This window comes from Hyalella azteca, unplaced genomic scaffold, assembly GCF_000764305.2.
Source record: "Hyalella azteca isolate HAZT.00-mixed unplaced genomic scaffold, Hazt_2.0.2 contig2550, whole genome shotgun sequence".
In the NCBI taxonomy this organism is placed as follows: domain Eukaryota; kingdom Metazoa; phylum Arthropoda; class Malacostraca; order Amphipoda; family Hyalellidae; genus Hyalella; species Hyalella azteca.
This window is the reverse complement of record NW_025932821.1, coordinates 26,781-42,228: the sequence shown is the minus strand read 5'-3', so window position 1 is coordinate 42,228 and position 15,448 is coordinate 26,781. Positions and strand designations below refer to the sequence as shown.

The 15,448-nt window shown below is 38.1% G+C and overlaps 2 protein-coding genes across 2 annotated transcripts; both read right to left on the bottom strand.

Moving 5' to 3' along the window:
- On the bottom strand, positions 1-6,166 carry LOC108671646 (sorbitol dehydrogenase; the record flags this gene model as incomplete). The annotated part of the gene is given in 10 exon segments (XM_047885608.1): positions 1-49; positions 771-892; positions 1,132-1,313; positions 1,629-1,733; positions 1,830-1,921; positions 2,529-2,688; positions 4,666-4,818; positions 5,331-5,367; positions 5,607-5,737; positions 6,151-6,166. Coding segments are annotated over 9 exon segments (960 nt in total), but the record flags the coding sequence as incomplete, so codon positions are not given.
- Positions 6,167-8,035: 1,869 nt separating this feature from the next.
- On the bottom strand, positions 8,036-15,413 carry LOC108671651 (sorbitol dehydrogenase). Its single transcript, XM_018159223.2, has 9 exons — positions 15,393-15,413; positions 13,863-13,961; positions 13,239-13,272; positions 12,047-12,211; positions 11,257-11,416; positions 10,530-10,714; positions 10,114-10,295; positions 9,650-9,771; positions 8,036-8,692 (listed from the first exon to the last, which is right to left on the bottom strand). Exons 2-9 carry the CDS (start codon positions 13,920-13,922, stop codon positions 8,536-8,538), a joined length of 1,065 nt encoding a protein of 354 aa, XP_018014712.1. The 5' UTR covers positions 13,923-13,961; positions 15,393-15,413; the 3' UTR covers positions 8,036-8,535.
- Positions 15,414-15,448: the final 35 nt, after the last annotated feature.

The window sequence follows — 15,448 nt, the reverse complement described above, 5'->3', positions numbered from 1 at the left end:
CTTCACGTTGACGCGGCCTGACGCCACGAGCTCAAGAGCATCTTTGAAACTGCAAAATAATCATCAAATAATCACCGTCATTATTCCCAGCGACAATTTTGTCAAAGCAATTGAAATAAAAAAAGTTAACAAAACTTGCGATGAAAAGCCAATTTATGTATCAGACTAATGATTGATCACTGGAATCTTTAGCATCATCTGGTCATTGATAGTCATTAGTCTGGTCATCGAACTTTCAGTTCGAAGCAAACCAAAATTTGTACCCTATTTCAGAAAGTTAAATCAATATATTAGATGAATTTAGAGTCTGCAAAACATTTTAATTTCTTACTAGACTCAGTAATTCGTCTTGCATAAAAGGCATATTAACATATTATTTTTAATTTCGTGAACGCATTGCTGTATTGTAATTCATCGTGCATTACCCATGACCGTCTGAAACCACTGGAATTCTGTTCATCTCACGTTCTTTTGGATAACGGAAACTATGCAGCGAATGTTTGTTTTGCAGTTTATTAAGCAATGTTTAATGCAAGCATCCCAGCTGTCTTTTCCTCCAGACGAAACTTCTTTTCCCGTCCGTTATAACGGTAAGTAAACATAAACAGTTTTATGCGCAAAAAATCAACAAATCTCCCGTGTCGATTTTAGAACTATTAAGAGTTCAGTCTATCCATCTTCCAGCCGATCAGTGGTATTACTATTTTGATTTCTTACTTTTTAAACCTCACCTCTGTCACTAATTTTCCATAGCTACGTGATTGACTCACTCGTTCGCGTAGCAGAAGACACCGAAGATGTCAACTTCCCTGATGGCTGAGTCCACGAGAGGGACTTTAACTTCGCGAGGTCCCAGCCCCACCAGCGCCACTCGACCTCCAGACTCAGTCGCCTAATTTAGAAATTATTCTATAGTAATTTAATGTTTACATGATTATAATTATATGATATATATAATGATAATTGTGATTATACAATATAAAATTAGGTCGCTAAATTTGCAACCTAGTTACCATATGGGCCTAGTGCTAAACCTGAAAAGAGTTTCAATCGTATCAAAATTTGAAACTCGATTCAATTAATTCATTTATGTTTCAGAGAGTTATATTTATAGTTACCTTCAATTCATACCTCAATGGCCAGTCTAATGGAAGCTTCTGCTCCGCTGCAGTCCATAGTCACGTTGGGCTGGCGACCGCCCAGCTTCTCCCTAACTTCCATGGCCAAGTCTTTCTCCGTGCGACCAGGAGTTACGTGGATGACACTGTCCGCACCAAGCTGCTTCGCCAGACTCAAACGGTCCTTGTTCAAGTCTAGGGCGGACGATGCGATGTTTGGGAAATAGAATCGTGTTAGACATGTTTACTTGAAATATGGTATATATTATTTCATATCCTTGTTTTTAGTTTTTGTCGTCGAAAGTGAAGCAGATGGATTTGTAAATTTGAACGTGTGTTTTTTTTTTGTAGTCTGATTCAACAAACCCATTTTCCACACTTGGTACAACATTATAACAACCACTGCCTTAAAAATTTCATATATAAAACTTGCTTCAATGCCTGGTCAACTCTTCAAAAGTTCAAAATTTCCCCTCCAACAGCACTCTCTTAGTTGTAAGCTAAGCGCACCGGTGATGCAGATGCGCGTGGCGCCCATGCTGCGCGCGACCATCATGGACAAAACGCCGATGGGGCCGGCGCCGCAAATGAGCAGCCGCGTGCCGAGCGTCACTCCTGCGCGGCGCACCGCGTGGACGNCGCCCATGCTGCGCGCCACCATCATGGACAAAACGCCGATGGGGCCGGCGCCGCAGATGAGCAGCCGCGTGCCGAGCGTCACTCCCGCGCGACGCACCGCGTGGACGGCGCAGCTCAGAGGTTCCAGAAACGCGCCTTCCTCCAAACTCACGTTTTCCGGCAGCCTGGAAGCGCGAAAGTTGAAGTGTGTAAAGAGATTTGGGGGATGCATATTAATTTGGCCGGATACTCAACCCGAAGATCTGGCAGGCCATTTTGGACATAGATTTCAAGTTACCATTCGTGGTAACTAACCTGCCAAAAAGTAAATATGTCAACAGCACGGTGTTTAAAAGTCCCTGACTGATCTTCATATATACAATATTAGGTAAAACCAGTTAGTAGAATATTGCTCGCGTGATTCTTCAAGCAGCTCACCGACAGCATTGATATTGCACCTCTACCTCAAATATGAGAATCAAGATAAAATCCCTTCTCGGAGCCACCTCCTATAGAAACTATAAGCAGCAGCTAATACATCTAAAGTGAGCGAGCTACCAAGTTTGCAATGAAACAGAGACTGCATTGCCAAAAACAAGCACGGAGTTAAACGCTAATCCGACAGAATAAAACATACAACTTTTCATGCTTAACTGGCAAATCAAAGTTTGGCCTCAAGATTAACACAACACCTAAGCCGTATACTGTCCTCGGAAGAATGCTCGGTAATCCAGTTACAAAGCCTTAGTCTGTTGTGAAAACGCAGCTTTCTGGTCAATAAACCAAACTCACTTGTGGCAGAAAGCTGCGGGATGACGGTAGTAGTGGCAGAGATTGCCTTTATCAGGGGACATGAAAACTTTGGTTATGAGCTGGCAAAGGTTGTAGCGGCCGGTCATGCAATACTCGCAGCGGTGGCATGGCAGGTTAGGTTCGACTGCCACGCGGTCACCTGCAATTATCACATATTTTCTGCAGGCACTATTAATTACAAGGTTAATATACAACTTGAGCAGATTTACCTGAAACTAATATGATGAAACAATAGCAAATTCAACAATTTTGATACAAACATAGAGCAAAAAATATTAGGACAACCCAAGTAGCGGATGAATTCTTTAACCGTTTTATCAATTTTCTGACTAATAACAGACGAGTTCAAAACTTGTTGAGTTGTGAGAAATTCCTCATTTCCCACCGTCAATTTGTGTATATGCTAGGGTTTATTTACGGGATCTATTTTTGGCTTGGAATTGCTTAGAATTCCGTTTCTCTAACTTCATCTGAAGAAAAAGTATTTAGTCGAGATTAGGGGTTCGGCCGCGGGTCTTGAAAGTCTTCATCTTCATTAATTATCAATTGCATCAAATGATATTTGCCGACAGTGCCAGTCCAAAGTTATACCGCCTTCAAGCAGTGTTCAAAGTCTGTTTAAATTCATTATTCATAGCTCAATACCTTGACCGCCGTTTTTGAACCGGTGAACATGTAACTTCCCGAAGTTCAAGTATTTCTACCATCTTGCTATGATCCTTGTTTCTCTATCCCTTGGTTTGTATGAATGTCGTGTGAATTTCGTTTTGTTTATTTATTTTTGCTCTATTAAATTCATTGATTCAATCTGTTGGGAAGTTGGACTTAGTTTAAGTGTTACTATTCAAATTAATTCAAATTTAACTTTCATGTTGTAAATTTATTCATGATTTATTCAAATCAACCTATTCAAACACTTCTAGCAGTCTTTGCTCAAGAAGGGCGTTTCTTTGTGACGTCACTTGCAGAGATCACTAGTTAAATCTTAGTCTTAAGTCTTTATCTCAAATTTCTCAAAATCAAAACCTTCTACTGTTCTAGCTATTTTTCTCGTCCAACTTCCCACCCCTTAAACTGATTTCCGCTATTTTCCTGCAATTATTCTTCATTCAAAAAGTGATCACCACACTGGGCATTTAAACCTCAGGTTTGTTGTGTTTTTTTTTTTCTGTACAAATAAATTCACATTTTTTATGATTTATTTTGGCTATAATTTGCTACCTCGTAATTTTCGCAAGATTTATAATTTGAATTCATTTCTTCACAGTATACCTTAATCCGATCCCGAGACTGGCTGGCCTTAATTTTTTTGTACGTCACGCATTCGTCACCACTTTCTTTCATCGAGTGACCAACCAGCCATCTTCACCTTCGCGTTCCCATATACTGAAGATTGCACTTTTGGATTCGGTGCTCATTGACTGAATATTTTCGCCATTATTATGAAGACGAATCATTCGAACTCAAACTCAAGATTTTGTTTGATAAATTAAAATACAAGCTTCCCAGATTATTTCTTTAATTAACTCCCTGTCGATTGTGTGAATACCTCACAGAGTTTATTAATTTAACCAGTAATCTGAACCAAAAGTTACGACTTGGTAAAAGTTGAAAACAAATGTAAAAACCGTGTATGATCACATAATTTAACACAAGAAAACTGACGTAAATTTTAATTGTACTTGCAGCTGTTCAAAGCTAAAAATGTCTCCTCTCGATCAATAACGGTTTTAACATCCTTTGTTTAACTTCAAGGATCCTCAGCTGCTTCAGAGGCTCTCCTTTGCTATTCAAATTTTAGGTAAAAGGGCTCTCGAGGATTTTGCTATTTTCGAAATAATTTTCTCATTTGCCTACACCAGTGGTTCAACCTGTGCTGTTTGTACCACCAGCGGTACTATATACATAGAAGGCGTTCCAGGTCGTTCGCTATATACTTTCGGAGGCATGAAAGAAGCAGTGAGTTGCGAGTTCAAGCCCGCAACATGCTGCAGATTTTCTGCAATGTTAAGAATCGGCGACAGGTCTACGGCCTAAAACACATTGAAACCGCTATGTTATGATATGTTATATGGTTATTTTGTAAAACAAAACCGTTCAATGTCAAACAGAAAACCTGGTTTGAGATGCTTGACGTTAGCGCCGCACTGCAACACCGTGCCCGCCGCCTCGTGCCCCAGCACAATGGGTTCGGTTCCCATCTTGCCTTTGCTCAGGTACGACAAGTCTGTACCGCATATGCCCACCCGGCCCATGCGCAGCAACACGTCTGCAAATATTACTTTACAATTTAATTCCCGCATGCATAATAGTTCTAGTAATTAATGTTTAGTAGACACAATATTTGTTGTAAATTAATAGCCAGCAGACACAATATTTTCGTCAATGAATAAAGTGTGGATAATATTCTATGCGTAAAATTTGGTTTATAGAAAAGTTTTTTAAAAAATCACGCATGGCTGCTCGTAAGTTAAACAATTAAAAAGGGCTTCACTCGACGTAAAAATTATTTTAAATGACTGTCTAATATCGAATTTTTTCAAAGTCTCAATCTTTCCCAGTATACTTGATCATGTTCATAATCAAATTTCTAGCATTAATTTCGCATAAATGAGAACATGCATAGGCGACCAATTCAAAGACAGTAAACTAAAAAAAACGAGAGAATTATTTACAGCAGGAGTGAAAAAAATACCTTCTGTATGTAGCAACATTTTTCCTGAGGTTACTCATTAAATTATTAAATTACAATTAGACGTCCCAAGTGATGAGAGAACTCACCATCGTCTCTCGTCGGAGGAGGCATGGGTTTGTTGACCTGCAATGGAGGGGAAACTCTAATGATTTTCAAAAATTTGTTCGTGACTTCAGCCCTATTGATGTATTTCATTCAGTCGTTGAGCCTAATGGATGATACTTTTTTTTCATTGAAACCATTTATATTAAAACTTACATTTTATTATTCCCTATAATAGGTTAAATTAAGAAATTTCTACATCGTGAATGAGGATCAGCTATATTCAGATTTGCTTAAATTTACTTTATAAGAATGCTCACCACTCTCAGGTCATTGGCCTTGAACAAAACTGCTGCCAAATTTTCATTTTTGGAAGTCATTTTGTTCACTATTTCAGTCGGTTCGTGACCCAGCGAAAAATACACTTCAGCGGCAGAGCACGATCGTCACCCTGAAAATTTTAACTTTGACTGTTACTTAAAAGTAAATATACTAAAACAGCCAGATTTATTCAAAACGAATAAAATATTTATTTATCATGAGAAATAATAGATTTAACTGAAGTAAGATTGCATCAAGTGAACTTGAAGATTATTAGTCCAGCTAGAGTAATTCCCTTCGAAGTCTATTGTGAAATTCCAACTTATGCGAAAAAAGTACATACTTCAATGAATATTTTTAATGTGCCAAAATTACTAGATTACGCAGCGAAGCAAAAGCATATCCATAGCATGATGTGAATCATTCACATCGTTCATATGCGTGCCAAACTATCAGGGTAACAATTAATGCCTATAAGCGATTCAATATTCATCAAAAATCTAAAACGCCAACAATATGTCAGTTCATTCAATGCATTACTACCAATGGATTGCGAAGCCAACTGCATAATGAATAATTGATCACCGATCATATCAATGTAAGAATTATGTGTATTGAGTGCATGTGTCGTGATAATGTTTGTGTTTAGATAAGATAAATGTAAGGGTCTTTGAGTCGTTCATCTCAGACCTGATGCTTACAAGGTCAATTTGAACTACGTCGTCGCTGAATAAGAGCATCTGCTTATAAGGCATTATAACGTCGACAAAAATTGTATATTTATTCTCGATTAAACACTAACAGTTGTACAGGGTCGCGTACGTGGTATTTATTTCTCTTACATGCTGTTTTTTCTACTTTTATAATCATAATTTCTAGTCGGAATCCTGAGTGAAAATGACTGTCAAACTTTACTTATCGAATTAAAAAGTCTATTTCAACATTCCTTAGACATATACACTTACAAGCACAGTTCACCGCATTTGCACAGAGAATTTTGTCATCATGTAACAATAATATAATGTAATTACTAGTGCTTTCAAACCATTATAAATTCAGACAGCACATCCTCCCTGCACAGGGAGGATGGAAACTCTCACTAAACCGCGCCCTTGAATGATGAACAAGACATCACTATAATCGGCTATCGCTGAGGTCTGCATCAACGGTCTATCAGTGAAACTATTCTCAAACTTTACTGGTATGTTTATTAATTTATTAACCTATCGTTTCTGTATCATTTGATTTAAATCAATTCAATTTCATTTTTGCCTTATTCATTATTTTATTTTTACTTCTAAAAACGTATTCATGAAATAGGTATTCGTTTACTTTTGGCAAGAATTCAAAGGTTTTCATTATTTCAGGTTCTTTACAATCATTACAAAGGTCTCCGTTATGATCTATCAATAATTCAGTTTGAATACTTAGTGAAATTTTAAAATACAAACCCGCCTCACTAGGAACTCGACTACAGAATTGATATTTAAGCAGGCCTCGCTCATGGTTGAACTATAAAATCTACTAGTTCAACCATGGCCTCGCTGACACGTCCAAGTTAAGCCCCTACGGCCCTGTGCAACGTACTGCCGGCAGTCACACAGTGCTCTGTAACTGTGAACCGAACTACTGACTCAACTAATGTCAAACACGACAGTTATTCGCTACATAATATATATTTAAAATTCACTGTTGATTTCATATCATATCGATTTTTCGTTTGTGTTTCAATTTCTAATTTTCTATGATTTATAACATAAGTTACATTTCAACCCCATTTGTACAAAGTAATAACAATCGTAGTTCACTCGGCACTCTTAATGACTTGCTGTGCATTTCAACCTATCGCAGCAACGATGAGATGACAATCGTCATCGTTTGTTTCTAACGTGTAATTTTAAATTTTTCGAGCACTCCTAGTGACAATTTTCAATTATGCCGTTGTTGCAGAAATACTATCACTAACACGCGCCATTGGATAATGAGCAAAAAGATCATGGATAGTTTTCGAAATTATATAAGTTAATGTGCTTATGTAAGAACTTATTCTTCAAACGATATGTCACTTGAGATTTTAGGTAACTATCGTTAATGACACAAGTGCCGCCAACTCCAATAGAAACGATAGATCTTCTGCAACGAATATATAAGGTGCGTTCTAGTTGAATCCCGTATGTTGTGAGATTTTCCTGTATTGACATAAATAAAAAAAAATGTATTTCTGATCAGTAATATGTCGTTATCAGCATGCTCAACTAAAGAGCAGCTAAGATATACTGGCGCCTTGGTCCTTCTTAACGGTACATTACTGCTGAGTGACGAATTGTAAAAAGAAAGCGACGCTTTCACTGGGAAAAGAAAGTGGGTTGATTTAACTGTTCAAATTAAATTGTCGATCGGTCCTTAAAAGGAAAATAAAAGAGTAATATCCAAAAATAACAAGGAAAATATCAATTTTTATATCACCCAAACATAACACATAACAAGAGATTAATCATATTCATCTAACAAAAAATACAACAAAATATAAAAAGAATGCCCCTGCGGAATTTGGTAACTTCTCTCCAATTAGAAAAATGTAAGGTCACACTAGTAAAAGGAATCGTCTGTTTCAGACTCAACTGTAGCATAAATTCTTCAAGCCTCAATTCTTAACTAGGTACTTGTCATAGTAGCGGAGTTAAATAATCGTAGTTACAATTTCATTTCTTGTTCTGCTAACTGTGCGCACTTTTCCGTGATTGGTCGAAGTAGATAGGATTTTAATTCTGCATCTTGTAGTCCCAGGCACATGGATTGTTTCCTAATTTTAAAGATCAAGACGCAGTTCTCACCATTCCAACATGGGGCACGTAATTCGTCAGCAGCATGTCCGTTGATTCTTACTAATTAAGGCAGGATTCATAGTCATTATAAGTGTTCTGCGTCTCAAATTTCACAATTGATCATGACTTTGACAGCTCCACCGGCCCCGGTGCGCGCGGTCTCGAAGGCCTCGCGGGCCTCGGTCAGCGAGAAGCGGTGAGTGATCAAAGGCTTCACGTCCACACGGCCAGACGCGATCAAGTTCAGGGCCAGGGGGTAACTGAAACAATTTCAAGCAAGTAATTGCAACCATATTGTAGGACAACTGCTAAAACTGTAGTACGCGTAACTAAAAAAGCTTTCGTCTGTTTTCGTGTGTAACTGCAACCGTTCAAACGGGTAAGTGAACCCGTTCAAACGGTAACTGCAACCGTTCTAACGGGTAAGTGCAACCGTTCAAACGGGTAAGTGTAACCGTTCAAACGGGTAAGTGTAACCGTTCAAACGGGTAAGTGCAACCGTTCAAACGGGTAAGTGCAACCGTTCAAACGGGTAAGTGCAACCGTTCAAACGGTAACTGCAACCGTTCAAACAGGTAACTGCAACCAACCATTTTAACATGTAACTGCAACAGTTCGTATGCGTAACTGCAGCAATTTTCAACAAGTAACTGCAACAACTACCCAGATCAGCATGGCTAAAAACGCTGAAATCAGCCAGGATTATTCAAAAGATGCCCGCAGGCTCCCAGAAGATTCGGAGTTATTAAATCATTATACAATACCAAACATGAGCTGTCGAATACAATTTTTAAGGGGCAAAATACTAAAACAATAACTAGGTACTTCTCAACAAAATATTATCTAATATATTCTTTCTGTAATTGAGGACAAAAGATATGCTATTGCTCAAGCAATGCAAAACAGGAATTAAAACAGCAAAGCAACTTCTTCATCATTACCGGAAAAATATGCAGATCAACAGAAAGTCAATAAGACATCATAAGAAGTCTAATATTGCAACAATATATATTTAAATTATATGTATAACTATTCATTCTGAATTTATACTTGAATAAGTACGAGGTTATAAAATCAGGTCAATTATTTACAATAACCATGTATGTTATAATGCAGCCTTTATATATTTTGAGAGCATAATATACTTAAAGTTACCCCTATTTCGTTAACTTAGATTAATAATCTAAATGACTATACACAGATAGCTATAGACTGACCAATTAGCGTAGCGGAAAATGCCGCGGATGTCAACCTCCCTAACAGCAGCATCCACCATGGGCACCTTGACTTCAGGAGGCCCAAGCCCCACCAGCACCACCACCCCACCAGACTCGGTGGCCTGCGTGAGTTTATCTTATTAACATGTTTGCAAGCTTCATTGAAGATTAAAATTTACGTTAATTATAATTCAAGCAATAAATCAATCAGGATACATTAGTCGTGTTGAAACAAATAATAAATTATATAATTAACCGATTTCAATATAAAATAAAGTAGATGATTTTAAATGTAAAATTTCTAATTTTAAAATAAATCTTACTAAAATCACAAACCTTAGTTGAAGCCAAAATGGCAAGTCTGATGGAGGACTCACCAAGATGGCAAGTCTGATGGAGGGCTCACTAAGATGGCAAGTCTGATGGAGGACTCACTAAGATGGCAAGTCTGATGGAGGACTCACCAAGATGGCGAGTCTGATGGAGGACTCAGCGCCGCTGCACTCGATGGTGATGTCAGGCCTGACGCCCCCCATCTGCTCCTCGACGGCGTCTGCCAAGAGCTTGTCATCCGAACCCGGCTTGACAAGCACCACAGCGTCAGCGCCCTGCGACTTAGCGAACTGCAACCGACTTTCGCTGATGTCTGTTAAGGGGAGAGTTCAGTGAATAGTTAGTGAAATATCAAGAAATAAAATTTAAAATGTGCTGTTCTTATGGAAACGAACCAATAAAATTACCTATTCATAATTGTAGTGAACTTTACAAAAATAATATGGATGAAAGATTCAAATTACCCGCCACATGAATGACATGATAGAGACGGAGATAGCCTTTATGGTTCCTCATATAATCAACAAATAATCTATGCAGGACTGGCCTGTGATGCAGATGGAGGTAGCGCCCATGCTGCGGGCCGCCATCATCGAGACGAGACCGATGGGGCCCGCCCCGCAGATGAGAACCCGCGACCCGAGCGTCACCCCCGCGCGGCGGGCCGCGTGCACCCCAACGCTAAGAGGCTCCAGGAAGGCGCCTTCCTCCAGGGTCACGTGGTCCGGCAACCTGTAGAGCGAGGGTTGCTGAAATTCTGGGGCCGCACTATAATAACAAATATAACTCAGTACTCACTGCAGTGAGTGACAGAGAGTGCATTTTCTCGTCGACGAAAACGTGAAGTCACGGACGGACAGACAGACGGAAATGACGAGCACAATAGGGCATTTTTCCATAAATGAGAAAATACGCTAAAAATAGTTACACGTTTGTAACACCAATAGGCTGTCACTGAAGGCTTTCCAAGCCAAACCCAGCAATCACAGACGAAAAATCAGCCGCTAAGTGTACATGAAACGCTACGAGTACTTGGGGACGCATCGTGTACTTGAACGAGTTTTAATAGTACGACCCCTGATGTGGTTATCAGTTATTCGGCCTGACCGCCGTTGCACCACATAACTGCTCTTTGTAAACCTGATAGGTGGAGCAAATTAGTACTAGAATTAGGGCAAAGTAAAATACGCTCATCACATTTCAAAATAACCAATCGTAAAACTACCATAAGATTAAGACAAAGTCAGCGTCTTGCACGTAGTATTGACATTCACTTGAAGCAGAAGTCAGCGTCGTGCAGGTAGTACTGGCATAAGTTGCCATCATCGGGAGGAGTGGCGCAAAAGAAGACTTTCTTGCAGAGGTTGTAGCGGCCGCCCTTGCAGAAATCGCATCGGCGACATGGCACCCCAGGCTCGATGGCCACACGATCTCCTGAAAGAGAAGTAATAGTTCATTCTTCACGTTGCTAGAACCTTTTACTATCGTGGGCATTCGATGATACAATTGTTTAGTGATATGATCGTTTGGGAAAATGCACAAAATGTTATTTGTCTTTCTTTTCTTGCTAAGTAGAAGGGATTGCAGGCTGCAACTGATCTACTGCCAGTTAGTAGGTTGCTCTTCGTCTTGAACTCATCCAATGAACCTAATTACCTGAAATTTTGAACTTGCGAAATGAATCAATGGCCAAGACAATTAACTAATAAAATAAAATTAATGCAGTCATTTTAAAAATACAACAGATCAGAGGAATCGTCAAACCCAGGGCCTGAATGAATCTCACTGGCCTTTCCTTCAACCCATATATGCACCCAAAGACCTTTGCCCTTGAATCTGTCAGTGCACCATAAGACCTTTGCCTTCAAATCTATCAGTGTACTAATGACTTTGCCCTTAAAGCATATAACTGCACAAATGACCTTACCTGTGAATAAGTAAAGGTCACCCAATGCTCTTGCCATTGAAGCACTTAATTACACTCAATAACCTTGTCCTTGAAGCAGTCAAGTGCACTTACTGACCCTGCTCCTGACATCAATAATAGCACCTGGCTGCACTCACCACACTTGAGGTTGGTGACTTTGGAGCCACACTCAACCACTGTGCCAGCCGCCTCATGCCCCAGCACCATGGGGTCCTTCACTATGAAGTCCCCAATCCTGCCCTTGGTAAGGTAGGATACATCAGAGCCGCAGATGCCTACCTGCCCCATGCGAAGCAGCACATCTGTAATAAAATTTAAGTCTTTTATACCAATATACTAAATTATTTTCTTGAAAATAATATTAAATGAGTAAAAAATCCTGGATATTTTTTAGTGATATTTATCATTTCATTAGTGAGTTCATCAAGAGTGCATGAGCCACAAGAGCACATTTGAACAAACAGGTATTTACATGAATGAAATTCATTTCTCAATATATAGAAATGGTAAAGTGTTTGGAAAAAAAATTAAATTAGCACATTGTGAGATATTTGCTGCTTGATGAATTTAATTTTTTGGTTAAAAGTTTTCTGTTTTCTCCAAATAATACTGACTTTGACAGGCAGTTTTCACAGATACTCTAATTAGAAGTAATTTTTAAAAGTAAAAAAAATATTGAGCCTTGTGGGCAATGTGGCATACTTGTGTGCACTTGATGAAACTCAATTATCTACCAGACAAACAGTTACCTACGCTGTTGATAGAAAAAGGAGGATTCAAAAAGCTTTTGTGTATAATGTCCATAATACAGAACTCTTTGGTGCTGATTGCAGTAAAAATATAAACAAGATAGTGAGTGCAAATAACATGATAATTTGGGACAAATATTGTTACAACAAGACCAGTTCTGAAGAGCCTGTTGATTAGATGAGGCTTATCAATGGTCTCATCTGAGTTTATCAGCATCCAATTGAAAATTGTAAATAACTGAAAGGAAGCAACGAGTCATTGTTGTACCAAGAACTCAGAGACAATAAAAGTTTTGTAAGCATGCAGAAAGCACTCAACTTTTCCACAAATATTCAGAATTAAGAGGTTCACAATGATTAGTTTAAAAAAATATTTGAGCAACTTTATTGTGAAATGATGTGAGTTACCTATTTAATTAGGAAAAGTAGTTGCTTTAAATACTACTCAAATGTGTTGAAATATTGAACTGAACATGCATTTGACACAATTACTGCACTTTATTTACCACAATCAGCAAAAATATAACATGACAGCAAAATGAAACAACATGTTGCAAGACGTGTTCATGCAAGTTCTCACCATGATCACCAGGTTTCTTAACCTCTCTCTGCTCCTGCAAAATATGAAATAAAGCCAATTTTTATATGACCAAATTTTTTTAATATTGATTAATTGATGTCAAATAGTGTAAATTTTGAGCTTATGATTAAAACAAAGCAAAAAAAATATTTTAAATATTTGGATAGCCTGAATGTTGAAGTATATAGGGTAACTGTTTGATGACTTTGCTTGATAGTTTTTCAAAAATAAATCAATAATTGTTCTTCATGTATGTAAAAACAAGTAGGCCTATAAACAATTAAAACAAGATCATAACCCAAATGCAAAAAGAAATTTATGGCAAAATCATGCAATTTTGCAGCATCACTATTCACTAGTATTTAATAAGTAAGATGGTTACAAATAGGTAGATCATTCATCATATTCATGTGACAGCACAACTGCACAGTCTGCACTAGCCTGACAAGAGATGAAGAAAACAATATGGATGAAATATTGCATTATTATCAAGTAGGCTATTTTTGTTATTTTTCTCATTCTAGCCTACTGCTTTATGTAAAACAAAATCTATTATTAAAAATTTTCAAATCCAGATGAATCTAATCGGCTAATCCCATCTATTTGATCCTTTCAATAACTTACCAATCTTAAATCACTGATTCCATACAGCACAGCAGAGAGGTTTTCTGTGCCAGGAGCCATGATCTAGGTATCAATAATTCTGAAATCTTTGTCTGTGGACTGCAAAGTGTGAACAAGTTAAAAACTGTTAAATAATTAGAACATAAGGGAAAGGCTATGAGAAAATAGGAGGCAGCTTTAAAGAGTCAAAAAGAGTTCTAGTGTTTAGCAGTTTAGGTGTAACCTTAGTCTAACTTCTAAGACTCTAAGTCTCTTAAGCCTCTTTACTCAGTCTTTAGGCTTAAGGCCTGAACTTGCAGGAAGAGGAAGCTATCCCAAATTTGCAGCCAATATTAATTTTATGTCGAAAATCAATCAAACAACAGTTGCACTAGGAAGAAGCTGAACTCAGCTTGGCAGCTAAACCTCAACAAAAAAAACATAGAATAGCCTACTACACATATACCGTGACAGCGACCGTGCACCTACTGACTACCGTACCCGTAGGGACTAGGGGGTAGAGTAATACTAGACCGTACAAAACAAGTAATGAAGTACATAATCATTAATCCATCTTGACATAACGCAAATTAAATTTGAGGTTCACTCTGACGGTCTTAGGTTACGTTAGGGGATTTAAATTCTAGGAAAACATTAAAATCGTGCATAAAAATGATGTAAGTCGAAATATTAACGTAGGTAGTAACAAACTAGCAATCAGGTAACCACATGCCACACTCACCACCACACGCGGTCAACCCACGTACGTACCGTGGTCCGTGGCCAACGCAATAGTAAATAGTCTAATAGATACTACGTTGTTTACATTCGACCTTGAAAACGAGGAAGTTTGAAATCAAATGGGGATCTCATATTGCGTGCGACATCGTTAATAAACTTAGCAGCAAGCAATTTAAGGCTCGCCATTTGTTTGAAATTTCATCGCTTGTTGATAAGGATTTAAAACATATTTTACAGGCCTAGTCTGATTAATAGCCACCCATGTGTTGTCATGAGAAAAAACACATGTCGTCTTGTTTCGACACGTTTAGACATTTACTCAGTCGGTCTTGCAACCTGTTTCAGTGATTAAGACATGTTTCCCGAAGTTCAAGCTACTGACTGCATTTATTCTCTTAAAATTGAAAATTTTTCTGAAATCCTTCCTCTCGTAGTAAAGGCATAACGGTTTTTTTATTACGACTTAATTCGCAAGGTATGAGCCGGTACTGGCCTATAGCAATACAGTGATTTCTTTAGAAAATTATAATTGATATAATAACAAACCAAAAGTATATTATGTTTTTGCATCTATTGTTAGTTACTTGCTGATATATTTTATTATTATAAAGTCATTCGATGATAATCTCCTCATTTTTCCTGTGGACAGAGAGGGGCAGTATTTTTGCTCATTAAATTAGGTGATCGAACAAAATGTAAAACAAATGGTAAAACTCTGTGAAACTTGCACATGTAGTTATTTAATTTTAACTTACCTATGTTTATACGAATTGAACGACGCCTTATAAAAGTTGCTAGACAGATTTTTACCTGTTTCCCTGCAGTGGCGGGGAGTCGATGTTAGACTGTGGTGGCTAGAGCGTCTT